This window comes from Oncorhynchus kisutch, linkage group LG25, assembly GCF_002021735.2.
Source record: "Oncorhynchus kisutch isolate 150728-3 linkage group LG25, Okis_V2, whole genome shotgun sequence".
NCBI classification, from domain to species: Eukaryota; Metazoa; Chordata; class Actinopteri; order Salmoniformes; family Salmonidae; genus Oncorhynchus; species Oncorhynchus kisutch.
The window spans coordinates 9,946,412-9,962,262 of NC_034198.2; the positions used below are offsets into that span (position 1 = coordinate 9,946,412).

At 42.4% G+C, this 15,851-nt stretch overlaps 1 protein-coding gene across 9 annotated transcripts in view; it reads right to left on the reverse strand.

Annotated features, from left to right (window-relative positions):
- LOC109869962 (SRC kinase signaling inhibitor 1-like) overlaps positions 1 to 15,851 on the reverse strand; it is a 46,858-nt gene that overhangs the window by 21,858 nt on the left and 9,149 nt on the right. For 8 of the 9 annotated variants that reach the window (XM_031804879.1, XM_031804878.1, XM_031804875.1 and 5 more), the window contains exons 2-5: positions 14,284 to 14,310; positions 4,334 to 4,535; positions 815 to 944; positions 407 to 578 (exon numbers count right to left, since the gene is read on the reverse strand). In XM_031804879.1, the coding sequence (XP_031660739.1) occupies positions 407 to 578; positions 815 to 944; positions 4,334 to 4,535; positions 14,284 to 14,310 (531 nt within the window). Of the gene's footprint in view, positions 1 to 406; positions 579 to 814; positions 1,657 to 4,333; positions 4,536 to 14,283; positions 14,311 to 15,851 lie in introns of those variants that run through there. The other variant, XM_031804880.1, reaches the window with a different exon arrangement.

The following is a 15,851-nucleotide window of genomic DNA, read 5'->3' on the forward strand; positions in this document are numbered from 1 at the left end:
GTCAGCAAACATACTTTTTTTTGCCTTGGAGGGAAACAGGTTGGCATGGATTCAAAAACAGCAACAGTGGTGCTACTATTGTACTAGCATATTGCTTGTTCATGCAGACTCATTTAATAGAGACTGGCTGAGTTTAATTTGTGCTCCAGTAGGTTACATAATGACGATCCTTTTTCCCCATTTGTAAACAACATCCTATCAATGTCAGAACAGTATGAGTAACTACAAATAAAATGGTATTTAGGGCGAAGGAGTACTTGGCTCAGTATTTGTACTCAATTCTGTAGAGAGCTTTAGTGACCACCGCTCCTGACGGCGAGCAACGCCCACACATACAGATGGATAGGACAGAGAGACAGAGAGACTGACTGACAGACAGACACAAATACCCCCATTCTACTCTCACCCGGAGGTCTCCGTTGGCCAGGTGTGGGTTGTGGTGACTGGGGTAGCTGCCGTAGACAGGCTCCTTGCAGTAGATCTTGATGACACAGCGGTCCTGGACGTCTCGTGGGTCCTCCAGCTCATAGAAGACGTTACGGGCCTCATCCTTGATGAGCAGGGCCGTGCTGGGGCACCTGAACATGGGCATGGACACCTGAGCATTTGACCTCCGCATTACCTTTCGTTTACAATTTAATTGCATCATTTTTTTTTTAAGTATTTGTTTCAATTCACATGGATCATCTGCATCTTATCAGCTAATGCATCTGATATTAGCTTAGAAAGAGTTTTTTTTTTGTAAAGTAAATTGTTATGACAGTGTTATGTGGCCTTTATAGCTAGGCATTCTAGTAGAGTGTGATAAAGCCACCTGAGCATTGCCATGGTGAGCCTCTGGGGGAACATGTGGACGATGAGGGCCCTCAGGGTCTCCAGGCTGGTCAGCTCGTGGGTCAGGTGCACCCTCCTCATCTCCTCCCCCAGCTGGAGGAAGAGAATGCCTAAGGAGGAGGATGAAGGGAGGCAGGAGGAGAGGAGATGGGAGGGGAGGGGAGTGTCATTTGACTGTAATGACTCAACAAACACATGCACATGCTGTACAGACATTTCCAACATTTTTGGCTAAGATGTCCTTGGTAAAGTTCACGATGCCGTTGACTGTAACAAGGGCCCCAGGACCAGTGGCAGCAAAATAACCCAATAATATCAAAGATCCACCACCATATTTTACAGTAGGAATTTGTCACAGCTGGTTCTTTTCTGCATATGCATCTTTCTTTCGAAGCAAAACCCGTGGCACGTGCACGGCCAAAGAGCTACTGTGTATTTTCCAATCATCTGACCATAGCACCCTTTTCAATCCAAGTGCCAATGCCGTTTACCAAACTCCAGGCGTTTACATTTGTTGGATGACATGAAAATAGAACTCGTTGGACATGCACATCTGTAGAAACAAATATACATATGCAGAAAATCATCTCAAACAGTGCATTGGGAAAGTATTCAGACACCTTCACTTTTTCCACATTTTGTTACATTACAGCCTTATTCTAAAATGTATTAAATTAATATTTTTCGTCATCACAATACTCCATAATGACAAAGCGAAAATAGTTTTTTTTTTAATGTTAGCAAGGAACAGATATACCCTATTTACATACAGGTAAGTATTCAGACCCTTTGCTATGAGACAAAAAATGGAGCTCATGTCACGACTTCCGCCGAGGTTTGCTCTCCTGCCCGTTCGGGTGGTGCTCGGCGTTCGTCGTCACCGTCCTACTAGCCACTACCGATCCCTTTTCGTGTATCTGTTGGTTTTGTGTGATTGGTTTCACCTGTGTGTTGTTTAGTTAATTAGTGTCTGTATATAATGTAGGTTGTCCCACCCTTGTTTTGTGCGGGATTGTTTATTTGTCATTTCATTTTCGTCTGTCGTGGTTATCGTGTTTTCTTATTCTCCGGTTAGTCTGTTATCCTATGTTGGATAATTTCACCCTGTGTGTGTTTGGGTTGACCGTGTTTGTTTGTTCACTGGAGAATAAACTTTATTATCGCATTCTGCTCTCTGCGCCTGATTCCACCCACCTTGATTAGACGTGACAGCTCAGGTACATCCTGTTTCCATTGATCGTCCTTAAGATGTTTCTACAACTTGATTGGAGTCCACTTGTGGTAAATTCAATTGATTGGACATGATTTGGAAAGGCACACGTCGGTTCATATAAGGTCCGACAGTTGACAACGCATGTCAGAGCAAAAACCAAGCCATGAGGTCAAAGGTATTGTCCGTAGACAGAATTGTGTCAAGGAACAGAAAAATGTCTGCAGTATTGAAGGTCCCCAAGAACACAGTGGCCTCCATCAATTCTTACATGGAAGAAGTTTGGAACCACCAAGACTCTTCCTAGAGCTGGCCAAACTGAGCAATCGGAGAAGAAGGGCATTGGTCAGGGAGTTAACCAAGAACCCGATGGTCACTCTGACAAAGGTCCACAGTTCCTCTGTGAAGATGGGAGAACCTTCCAGAAAGACATCCATCTCTGCAGCACTCCACCAATCAGGCCTTTATGGTAGAGTGGCAGACAGAAGCCAGTCATCAAAAAAAGGCAAATGACAGCCCGCTTGAAGTTTGCCAAAGGATTCTCTGGTCTGATATAACCAAGATTGAACTCCTTGGCCTGAATGCCAAGCGTCACGTCTGGAGGAAACCAGGCACCGTTCATCACCTGGTCAATAGAATCCCTATTGTGAAGCATTTTGGTTGCAGCATCATGCTGTGGAAATGTTTTTCAGCAGCAGGGACTGGGAGACTAGTCAGGATCGAGGGAAAGATGAATGGAGCAAAGTACAGAGAGATCCTTGATGAAAACCTGCTCCAGAGCGTGCAATACCTCAGACTGGGGCAAAAGTTCACCTTCAAACAAGACAACAAACCTAAGCACACAGCCAAGACAACGCTGGAGTGGCTTCAGGGCAAATCTCAATGTCCTTCAGTGGCTCAGCCAGAGCCCGGACTTGAATCTGATCGAACATCTCTGGAGAGACCTGGAAATAGCTGTGCAGTGACACTCCTCATCCAACAGGACAGAGTTTGAAAGGATCTCTAGAGAATAATTAGGACATTTTAGGGCTGGTTGCCTCTGCCAGACTGAAACTTTGCCGCAAGTGGATCTTCCAGCAAGACATAACAAAATCCACAAATAAATGGCTAATTGACCGCAAAATCAACATTTTGCCAGTCTTTGGAATTGAATCACATTGAAAACCTGTGGTTTGAATTGAAGAGGGTAGTCCATAAGCGCAGGCGAAGTATAACAAGGATCTGGAAAGATTCTGTATGGACGAATGTTCTAATATCCCTCCCAATGTGTTCTCCAATCAAGTCATAAAGTCTCCGGGCCATTATCCTCGCAAAGTGAGGTATTGAAAGGTAGTGAAAAGAGGGGTGACAATAACTTTTACCCTTATCTTTTAGAGAAAAAACAATATTACTTGTTCAACAAAATATCTCTCTCTGAGCAATTTTTTTCAGTATCAAATAATAACATTCCCCAATTTTTCTGAGCATACAATACATACAATACATACAATACATACAATACATACAATACATACAATACATACAATATATACAATACATACAATACATACAATACATACAATACATACAATATATACAATACATACAATATATACAATATATACAATACATACAATATATACAATATATACAATACATACAATATATACAATACATACAATACATACAATACATACAATATATACAATACATACAATACATACAATACATACAATACATACAATATATACAATACATACAATACATACAATATATACAATACATACAATATATACAATACATACAATACATACAATATATACAATACATACAATATATACAATACATACAATACATACAATACATACAATACATACAATACATACAATATATACAATACATACAATACATACAATATATTTATACAAAATATACAACCGACTTTTATTTCATGCAGTACATTTTGCTCATCTTTGTCAAGGGTGACAATCATTTGGGACCCGATTGTTCATGCCAACACTCACACACGTATCTTCCACACACAGGACAGAGGACAGAGATACTAATCTCACCTGTACGCTGGGGCTTTTTCAAAATGAATCTGTGACTCATTCGAAATAGAATCACGTACACATTTAGATCTGTAATTAGCCAAATATTGAGAATGTGATCCCGATGCCTCTCGTGAATACGAATAGATCTCCCTTGAGAGCTAGCGAATCGTCAACCACAAAGATGGCACAGATGGTTGCTACAACTGTGGTTGATATGACCGTGAAATGACCCTGATATGACCATGGTTGTTCGGACCTGGCGCGCGGAGCTTGGCCTGGCTGGATGAGCGCGCCAGGGGCAGGCTCTGGCGGAGGCGGTTCATGCGGTTGAACCCGAGGGGAACTTCGGCCTCAGACATGGTTTCCAGACTCTCAGCCGAGGCAAAGGATACTCTGCTGGCCTGGTCGGCTAGAGCCGGCTGGTTGGGGTTGGGCCGGATCACACGGGGGGTGCGGGCCTATGGGATAGAGGGAGAGACAGATTGATACGATCAAAACGGCAAAACAACGAAAACACAACAGCAAAGCCGCACAGCTGCAGTTAAATCCCCACACACAAAACAACACAACCACTGCAAAAAAAGACAACCACAAAAACACAGACAAGACAACAGAAGCACTGCAAGAAAGACAACCAATAAACACGAGATAAAACCACCAGACACAACACAAGAATCCCAGACAGAGAGACAAAACAGCATAGCAGTTTCCTCAGGATGAGACAACTGCATAAAACACAACGACGCAGCAGCCACCAAAACGCTTGCAAGAAACATATCTTACAAAGCTTCCAGAAAAATCTATTGAGGTGTATATAAATATCTATTATTAATGCTATGTAAATCATGTGGTCTTGAGTGTTTAATGCCAGATTCACCAGTAACTCCACAGAGAATTAGAGGAACCAAAAGAACACTAACGAACAAAGCTAAGGCTTCAGAATTCAGAACTTGTTCTCAACCAGCTTACCTGGTTAAATAAAGGTGAAATAAACTAAAAGCTAAAAAAAGACTTCACCTCCCCAATTTTAACCACGGAGGGAAGATGAAGCTGTGAGGAAATACGAGGAAATGGACCTCTTGTTACAGCAGCGCATTGCAGGAGTCGCTAGAGCAGGTTGTTTATAATGAATCCCTACGGACAGACATTTTCCAGCCCAAAGACTACACTAATGAGCTCTGACAGTTCTCTGTGAACACTGCTCACATTCACTTATGCATTTGTTGTCTTCCCAACCACCACAGTTGGGCTCGCTTTGATTTGTTGTGCCAGCAATAGGCACACCCAAGCTGTACATGGGGGTATACTCACACATACCCACGCAAATACATACAAACACACACATGCAAATGCGCGCACACACACACACAAATACATGCACATACAGAAACACACACAGTAGGTGAAGATGGACACACACACACGCTTGCACACACAAACACACACTTCTGTTGTGAATTGAGTAGGATGACAGGTTGCAAGTTGGTGCCCCTCATTTGTGTTGAGATGTATGGCATGTGTGTGAGCCAGAAGCAGTGCACCTTCTGCTTCTAACATCCCACAAGCATCAAGCTGTTGAGCAAAGAAGTTAGTGGCACGAGGGAATTACAAAGTTTGTGGTTAGTCAGCTGTAGAGAGGAAGTAGGGAGCAGGGGAGAAAGTGAGAGGAAAGAGAGAGAGTGAGAGTGAGAGTGTGAGAGAGAGAGAGAGAGAGAGAGAGAGAGAGAGAGAGAGAGAGAGAGAGAGAGAGAGAGAGAGAGAGAGGGAGTGAGAGAGAGAGAGAGTGAGAGAGAGAGAGAGAGGGAGAGAGAGAGAGAGAGAGAGAGAGAGAGAGAGGGGGGGGGGGGGTGAGAGAGGGGGGGGGTGAGAGAGAGAGGGAGAGAGAGAGAGAGAGAGAGAGAGAGAGAGAGAGAGGGGGGGGGGGGGGGGGGGGGGTGAGGGGGGGGAGAGAGTGAGAAGGGGGGGGGGGGGGGTGAGAGAGAGAGAGAGAGAGAGAGAGAGAGAGAGAGAGAGAGAGAGAGAGAGAGAGAGAGAGAGAGAGAGAGGGTGAGAGAGAGAGGGAGAGAGAGAGAGAGAGAGAGAGAGAGAGAGAGAGGGGGGGGGGGGGGGGGGTGAGAGAGAGAGAGAGAGAGAGAGAGAGAGAGAGAGAGAGAGAGAGAGAGAGAGAGAGAGAGAGAGAGAGAGAGAGAGAGAGAGAGAGAGAGAGAGAAAGAGAGGAAGAGAGAGGAAGAGAGAGGAAGCCTGAGACTGAGACTGGAAACATACAGCAAGGGAGAAGTGTGAGGAGCGAAGGCGAGAGACGGAGAGAGAGTTTGAATGTGTAGCAAATAAGCATGTGCAAGTGTTTATGCAGGTGTTTGTGTGCGAGCCCGTAAGAGCGCAATAGCCACTTGATGTTGAGCCCAAGTGAGGGAGACAAACAAAGAACGAGAGGAAAAGGCGTAAAGCACAATATGGTGGTTGACTTCCGCTCCGCGCTTTCCTAATTAGTTCTCATTTCAGTGTGAAAGCAGCAGCTGTGGAGAGGCTCAGAGGGCAGGCCTTCTCTCCAGGTGTTCCTGGGAACCAGAGGACAAGCTTGGCTGCACTCTGTATGCCCACGTTTTATTCCCGCCGCGTCTGTCTACATTACGAGCTGACATTTTCACTGGGATAACGGCCAATAAACCTCAACACAACCATCCTCTTCCACAACACAATCCGAGGGAGGAGAGGGTAGGAATCGGGGAGGAACACCTGGGAATGTGGTTTCAAAAGTGAAAATCTCAGGGGAAATACAAAAAATGTTTTGGGGGGGATGCCTGGAGATTTCACAGTAGTGAATTCCTCGAGAGATTTTTTTTCTCCCAATTTCACCCTTGCCCTCGACAATCATAAACAAGTTTCGACCTATGCAATCAAACTTTGATAGATACTCTAATAAAGGTCTCCTCCAATGAATAAATAACAACTGAGCCTGTCAGACCGTTATAAGTCAGTTTGGTTGTCGGAAACTCTTATGATCTTTTGTGACAGTGTTACGTCATTATGTCAACAGCCTTACGAAGCCATTATGACTGCTGGAGAAGAACTAGTGTGTCCTGTTACCCCATGACCTCATCTATGTCATATAAGGCCATTCTATCTAATGGATTTGCCCTTGGTTTATGACAGTGCTTCTCTCTCCTGACTCCTGCTAAGGCTCTGTAATCTTCACTGGAGATCTCATGGGCTTTTATAAAGCCGTTTCTTTTATTACTGAAAATACAAAGACCATATTGCATCAAATATCATGCGGTCAGTGTTATCTGTGTCAATAAGAACTGTGCAGATGGATAACTCTTACATTGTGAGGAGAAAATACCAAAACAATACAATCTATGACACTGGACAACCACATAAGCAGTATAACTGGAAATCAATCATTTGTCAAGTAACAGGCAACAAATTTACTGGTAAGTTTAGCAGCGAGAAGGTGTCACTCATTTGCACAATAATTTCTTACCTCTATGTTCAGCATCTTTGTCCTTTATTGTGGGTCTCTGAATGACTATACTGTATGTCTCCAACTGTCAACTGGCTAAAACAATTTATTCACAATCCTAGGTCTCTATCATTCACTTTACTGTGTCTCTACTGCTTCACGTCTCTACCAGAATGTCATCAAGTTGGTATTATCTGTGCAGATGATGCCTTAGTCATCTCTCTCTCTCTCTCTCTCTCTCTCCCTCCCTCTCTCTCTCTCTCTCTTTCTCCTCTCTCTCTCTCTCTCTCTCTCTCTCTCTCTCTCTCTCTCTCTCTCTCTCTCTCCCTCTCTCTCTCTCTCTCTCTCTCTCTCTCTCTCTCTCTCTCTCTCTCTCTCTCTCTCTCTCTCTCTCTCTCTCTCTCTCTCACTCTCTCCCTACCCCTCTCTCTCTCTCTCCCTACCCCTCTCTCTCTCTCTGTCTGTCTCTCTCTCTCTCCCTCTCTCTCTCTGTCTCTCTCTCTCTCTCCCTCCCCCCTCTCTCTCTCGCTCTCTCTCTCTCTCTCTCTGTCTATGTCTCTCTCGTCTTTCATGTACTGCTGTCTAGTTACATTGCCCTTGGTCTGTTTGACCATCCTTAAACTCACTATATTACTGTTCCCCTAAGTCCTGTCTGTCCAAATGCCACTACCTCATCACAGATTTCTCACCACCGATTGGCTGGCTTTGTCAAAGTGGATTTTCTCAGATCAATGATGATTGACAAGGCAGCTGTGCACAGCTGTGCCACCCACGCCCCCTGAACCCCTTCCCCACCCCTGGTCCCCCCCCCCTTGTGGAACTCGTGCAACCCCCTCCTATTTGATGGGCATGAGCACCATGCAGTCCTGGCATACCGTTCCAGTGAGCTCTGTAATTGGGGGATGAGTCCCATCTATACAACTACCTATAAGCGAATACCAAGGAGTCACTCAATGGACATCCTGATGCGGCAAATCCTAACGACAACTGAAGTCACATTTTCACTTAGCCATGCATTGATGTCAGTGGGAGACTAATTTAAAATTTGACTGAAGTGGGGATTCACCCCTAAGTTGCTTAACTGAACTGAATACAAAAGAATACAAAGACAATAAAGGAAAGTAGTGTATGCTTTGGAGTTAGGCTAGTCTTTGACCTCAGTGTCCTTGGGCTATGAGCACAGGTTTGACCTGCGCAATCGAATCATATGATGTACAATGCAGTGGTGTAAAGTACTTAAGTAAAAATAAGTTAAAGTACTACTGATGTCGTTTCGTTCATGATTTTACTATTTAGATTTTTGACAACTTTTACGAAACTACATTCTTAAAGAATACATACATTTTCCCTGACAACCACTCCTTGTGCAAAAATGGTATACATAAAGCCGATCTTACAGTTACATAACAAGATTTTTATTTTGCATCTCCAGTGTAAAAGAAGTCCTTAAGTTTTCATTAAATTATTAATTTAAGCATCTTGGCGGATCATAGTCAAGCACTTTGATAAGTGATTCTGACCACGTGCCACAGCATAAGGCAGTCACTAGGGGAAACATGGCAGCCGCTGGCATCCTAAGCCTTTTAGGGCTGTAAAAAACACCATTCAGGCCATTCTATGAGATATCAGGGAATAGTAATTTTCCACCCAATGTCATATCAACATACAAACAGCCAAAGACAACAATAGCAGCTGTCCAAATTGTTTAGCTACTGAGCTAGCCATAGGACCACGGGTGTCATGGATGGTCCAGGGATTTAGTCTACGTGAAACCTCATTTTTGTTGTTGCTATTGCTATTTGTTTGTGTGTGTGTGTGTGTGTGTGTGTGTGTGTGAGAGAGAGAGAGAGAGAGAGAGAGAAAGAGAGAGAGAGAGAGAGAGAGAGAGTGAGTGTGTGTGTGTGTGTGTGTGTGTGTGTGTGTGTGTGTGTGTGTGTGTGTGTGTGTGTGTGTGTGTGTGTGTGTGTGTGTGTGTGTGTGTGTTCAACTGTGCTTCTTTGCTAACCCAGCTATTACATAACGTCCTGAGAACGTTTCTTTGTTAGTGCTTGGTGAGAGCATGGTTGTCCTATGGTTATTTTGCATACAACAACTTTCTGTGAATGGTGCAGGATGGTTGCTTGGCTTTGGAACATTCTCAGCACATTTACAGAACTTGTCAAAAAATCTTAAATGTTTTGATAGGTCTTTACTTTAACAGAACATTTCCTAAAAGTTCAAACATGGTTACATTTAATTTAAATGTTGGTAATCTTCTAGCAACATTCTCCAATTGTTTTGACATTTGGAATGTTCTCAAATTGTTCCAAGAACTTTACGAAACAATGTTCTTCTGTGGGAATGCCAGTACTTCGGCAAAACGTTACCTACAGGTTTCCTCATGGTTCTATTCAAAGTCATGTTCTCAAATTGTTCTGAAAACGTTACGAAAACGTTCCATAAAAACCTCAAGAAATCTTTAGTAACGTTCAGAGAATGTTATAAGAATGTTCTTTAAAAACATCAATTCTGTTCTCAGCATCAACAAAACTCTCTCTATCCTCCATCTTGTTAAGTGTGTTCAGGTGTGTTGGCCCACTAATCGGCCACACCTGATCTTAATGAGTGCTTGTTTCCTTTGAAATGGAGTCTGTTAGACTAAAATAAACAGCTTTGTATGCGTAAAAAAAAACATGGCATGCTGGCGGCGCAGTTTCACCTTTATTTAACTAGGCAAGTCAGTTAAAGAACAAATTCTTATTTTCAATGACAGCCTAGGAACAGTGGGTTAACTGCCTGTTCAGGGGCAGAACGACAGATGTCGTTCCTTGTCAGCTCGGAGATTTGAACTTGCAACCTTTCGGTTACTAGTCCAACACTCTAACCACTAGGCTACCCTGCCGCCCCATGGATAGAGAACAGAATTTCATGGATAGAGAACAGAAGATTATCGGTTTGAGTCTCACTGATGCCGTTTCACAATAAAAAATGAATGCCTAAGGGAATTAATTTTCATGTGTCCAAAATAAGCTAGCAATGTTATTAACAGTCCAGTCTTATTGAAACATAGAGTGAAAGTTTAAGGAAGTTATTAAAAAACCTCCAAATAACCTATTATTTCCATTCTCAGAGCTTTAATAAAAACCTATCAAGAAAACTTTAAAGGGACCAGAGTAAAACGTTCTCAGAACCTCCCTGCAACCTAAAAATACACTTTCCCAGAACAGGCAACACTTTCATGTGTTCTCAGAACATTTAAAAATGTTCCGTTTTACCGGTCATGGAATGTATGACTTTGTTCCCACAACCAATGTGAAACCAAAAACATATGTTCCCACAACTTCCAAGGAACCAAATGTGCTAGCTTGGAAAGCCACTTACAGAATACCTAACAATAGCTCCTGCATTGAATCCATTTTCTTTGGTGAACAGCTCTGGATGAAAGGAGTCGAGCTCAAGGAATCCATGTACTTTAGGACACATGATTACTTCCCCTGGATCTGATGAATGACTCATTGTACATGTGAATACAGATAGTGTCACTGAATAGGAGCCTTTATGTGGTTCTAAGCTTATGTTATTCCCTTCGTAGTGCACTACTTTTGACCAGGGCCCATAGGACTCTGGTCAAAAGGAATGCACTACGTAGGGAATAGGGTGCCATTTGGAATGCACATCAACTATAGTATATAGACTTCCAAGCCTGATTCAGCAGTAAGGTTGAGGAGAGGAGACAATGGACTCGCTATTATTTCCCCGCTCCAGACAGACAGAGGCCTATGAGGTGCAGACGACGGTACTAACGTTTCTATTAGCGAGGCTTAGATTTGCAAAGAGGGAGGGAATTATACAGTCCTCCGTTCCTCTGTTGCTGCCTAGCAGTCTTCGCAGTCAAGAGCTGGAGAGAGGGCACTGCAAGCATTTGAATGCACGTCAGGGCCTTCCCTATGGAGAGTAGTTTAAACAGACGGACATACAATCCCACCGTCTTGTTGGAGCATGTGGGAGAATTTGAGAAGGAGATTTATTTTCCAGGTGTTGATGTGTGTGTGTATTTACAATATGGGTCCATCCACGCCCTTCCATGTGAATGTAGGCTTGTCCGCAGGGTGTGTGTGTTTGCGTGTGCACATGCTTATTGTGGAGTGTAAAGCAAGCCAATGAAACATCAAAAGAGACCAGCATGGGAATGTTACAAATACACACATCAACACACATTGAGACACAAACACACACACACAGACACACACAGCGAGCGAAGAGCACCGCTACAGAATAGTGAGAGCAGAGCAGAGCAGCAGACTACCCGACTCCCTGAGAGGAAGGGAAGACGAGTGATAACCAATCCCGTTAGAGCTGGGAGCCAACAGCAAACATGGGATTCAATAAAGCTAGTGTGTGTGACATTGAACGAGATAAGAAGGAAATGGACTGCTGGCATATGAGGAAACCACCAGCTATGTAATTGTGAGGGATGTATTGTATGACATGCAAGTTGATAAAGCAGGGATTGTAAATCCAAATAGGAAATGCGCATTTGTGACTAAATTATGAAATATTCTGTACATTTACAATGAAAATACAGTGGAGAGATTGTTACACTAATGGAATGTGTGTAGAAGGCTTCTGTGTAGATGCTACACAGATACCTGACAGTACCATCCTACACTGTAAACTTTTGTTGGTCATCCATTCATTCTGAAACCATCAACTCGGCCCTTCTGGCAAATGTAGAAACTTGTAGTAGGAAAAACATGGGCTTCAAACATCCTGCCATCCCTTGTTCTTTCCTCTCTTCTACTCTCCTGCTTTGTTCTTTTGTCAGCAACACACAGCAGTCAGATCTCTGTCATAGGGAATTATTCATATGTGACCTGTTTCAAGAAGCTAGGCATATGTCACACGTCACTACTTCACAGGATAGGCATTTGAACGTAATGTGTTTTCATTTTTTTATTTGGATCAAAATGCGTTTTTGGGCAGAAATGCCTACTGGAACACGTGACCTTTCATGTGCCTTAACACATTTGATCAGAAAGTTGCAAGTTAAGCTTGCAATGAAGCATTGTATTCGGTCATGTTTCCGGTCACCTTGCCCTGGTTAAAAGCAGTTATTACATATACATATAACGTTTGTTAGCATGCTGGCTCGCTAGCTAATGTTACGTGTATGATCTGTGTAGTAATATTATAAGTATCTCGGAAAGCCATTTGGATTGATAGTTATAGCTTAATGTTAGCTAGATAGCTAACATTGAACCTAGTTGGTTAGCTTTAGCTACATGCAGATTCATACTACAGCTATGGTTTGGAATTATAGTTCATTGTTTAGCTAGCTAGCTAGCTAGTTACATGTCTAAACAAAAGACTCCACTTCACCAGATGATTACATGACCCGTCAAGTTAGCCAGGTGTGTCTGGGGGTGATTACGGCCATCTGTTGTATTTCAATAACGACCCATCTATAGCATTTCTTTCACATGACCCATCAATTTAGACAGGTGTGTCTGGGTAAGCATCTAATAATTATAAAATATTTTATCTGAACACTTTCTATTTTTGAAATTGCTATACTATGCAATTTTGCAAGTAACTATTTGACTGTACAGTTACACCTTCTGTATCTTGTGCCACTTAGATTTCATTTAAAATAGTGTGTGTTTACCAGAGATGGTAATGTGAAGAACAAGATAAAGTGTATTTGTACCTGGATGTTTTCCTTATTGTAGGCTACTACTTCCACCACTTTTAGTCTTGACATTTTTGGTTGTTTACTACACTACTTCACTCACTCTGTTTAGCACATGGCCTCACATGTGAGGGTGTGAACAATGCTGAATAGGTGTAGACAAAGAATAGTTATCCAGTAGGTGTACCAAAACATTCAAGGGCCATTTTCTCAAAAGTGGGGCTGCAAGTTGATCAACTTTCAAAGCAGAATTACTTTCCCATTGTTCCTGAAATGCAGTGTATGATATACCATTTTATAGCTCTTAGTCTATACTTTTATCCAATGTAAAACACTCAATTTAAAATGTTGCTACATAAGACCGAATTGAGGCAGTTGGTCACATATGTACTGTAGCGTCACTTGCCCCCTCCATATGATAGGGCCTTATCTGATGAGGCAACAGAATCAGTAGCCCTTCCATTCCGCATGATCTGTATCAGCTTTACATAGTGACATTCCAAAATATGGGGGAAGCAATACAAAGTGCCCACCTGGGTGATGCACGGCAGCCATATTGGGCCAGAATGCGATTTGTGTCCACTAAGAGTACCTAAACCTTGTAGACAGAACTGTTCTACAGCCATGGTGATTTAAAAGCAATGAAATGTACCCCAACATTTTGCAATTCAGGCAAATTATTTACATATTACATATATTTTTATATAAAATATTACATATTGATTAGGGTTATTCAAGGATGTCTGCTTTTGTAATTCTCTTTGGCTCAAATCCTAACTTGAGTTCCAGGCACAAGTTACTTTTCGCACAAATCTCCCATCGACATCAATGCATGATTTGCGAGATGAGCAATTTCAGCAAATGAATATCAAGTTAGGATTTGGCACTTTATGAGGGACTCAAAACACAGCAGCAGATGTACTCCAACACCAGTCATACGTCTCAGTAGTGTGTGCCAACACTACAACACTCACATTGAGTTAAGAGAAGCACCAAAGATGCACACACAGTTTATCCCATTCTAGACCAATCCACAGAGACAGAGACATAGATTCACACTAAAACACAAACTCACCTTGAAGCTCCAGTAGTTTGGCTGTTGCTAGGGGAAGAGAGAGAGAGAGAGAGAGAGAGAGAGAGAGAGAGAGAGAGAGAGAGAGAGAGAGAGTGAGAGAGAGAGAGAGAGAGAGAGAGAGAGAAAGAAAGAAAGTTAGATATGTTTCCATCCATTAAGCCGGACAACAGTTTGTCAGAGAGCGAGTTGGATGGGGAGAAATGTGTGAGAGGGAGGAAAGGGCGGAGTGAGTGAGAAAGATCCATCTATCCGCTGCCAATCAGACGTTTCAGAGATAAACAAATAAAGTTGGGAAGGTTTGAAAGTATACTTTGTCGGTGTAGAGAGAGGGAGAAGTTTAAGTCTCTCTGAAGACTAAAAAAGGAGAGGTATAAAATATCATCATATTTTTCTCTCCATCAGATCCAATCCGAAATTGAGGGGCTAATTATTGTGATGATAGCGCAGATTCATTTCCAATGTCCTTCAGTGCCATCATAATAGCCTTTTAATTGCTTGTAATTGCTTCCAAACAATTAATCAAATGTTTACCAGACACTACACCAGACACCCATACCAATAATACACCCACACCAGCTAGCTAGCAATTCAACTGACTGCCTACCATTCACACAATTAGCTGGCTCAAATTCAGGAGCGGATTAAAGTAATACACAGACACTGGATTGAAGAAGCTTGGCTTTTTAAGGGAATTTGGGCAGCCTCCAACACAGAGGGCAAAGTTCATTGAATCTATTAGTATGTATTTGGCTATTGTAACTGTGTGTAGAGTACTTGAGTCACAGTGTCAATGGTAGGCTATAACCATGAAACTGTCACAACATTATGTAGGCCTTGTGCCAGGGTGTCAAGTACACTATACTTTTTTGGTTAGTCTAAATTGGGGATGATAGCTGGCTAGTTTATCACTAATCTAAACAACTGGGTCGTTCTTGAATTGCAGTGGCATTTGGGCATGGCATTTTAGGAAAAAGTTAACTTTGGGGGGGGGGGGGGGGGTATGTCTTTTCATCAACTAATATGGCAGCTTAATGACCTTAAATAATTTTTACCATTATGATAACACCGTGCCACCAGTAGGATTAGTAACACCAATTACGCTAACACCAATGACAAATTTGAGGTCATTTAGGATTTTCTAAAGTGGCAATCATGGCCAAATACCAACCAAATCTCGCTTAGGGCCCCCAAAAGGCTAGAGCCGGCCCTGAATTGGCTAATACTTTTCTTAGTCGGGATCTGAGTTTAAGTGAGGTTCGAAGGGAAGTCTTAAGAAAGTTGAAGCTCATTTACTGCATTTCTATACAATGTTAAAACACTAGAATGCAATTTGGAGAACAGCAAAAACGAGCAAAAATGATCCCAGCCATTATCACATTGGTTGTTGAAGCTTCATTCACCTCAGTCAATCTACAAACACATAGCCTATTAGCTATACAATTAGCCACTACACATTAACTCACATTAACGCAGCGGTGGGATTAAAAAGTATTTTATTAACAAAAAATAAACAAATACATGTGCGTTACATTAAACATATTTTTGTGCCGTTTTAAAAGCTAATTTCC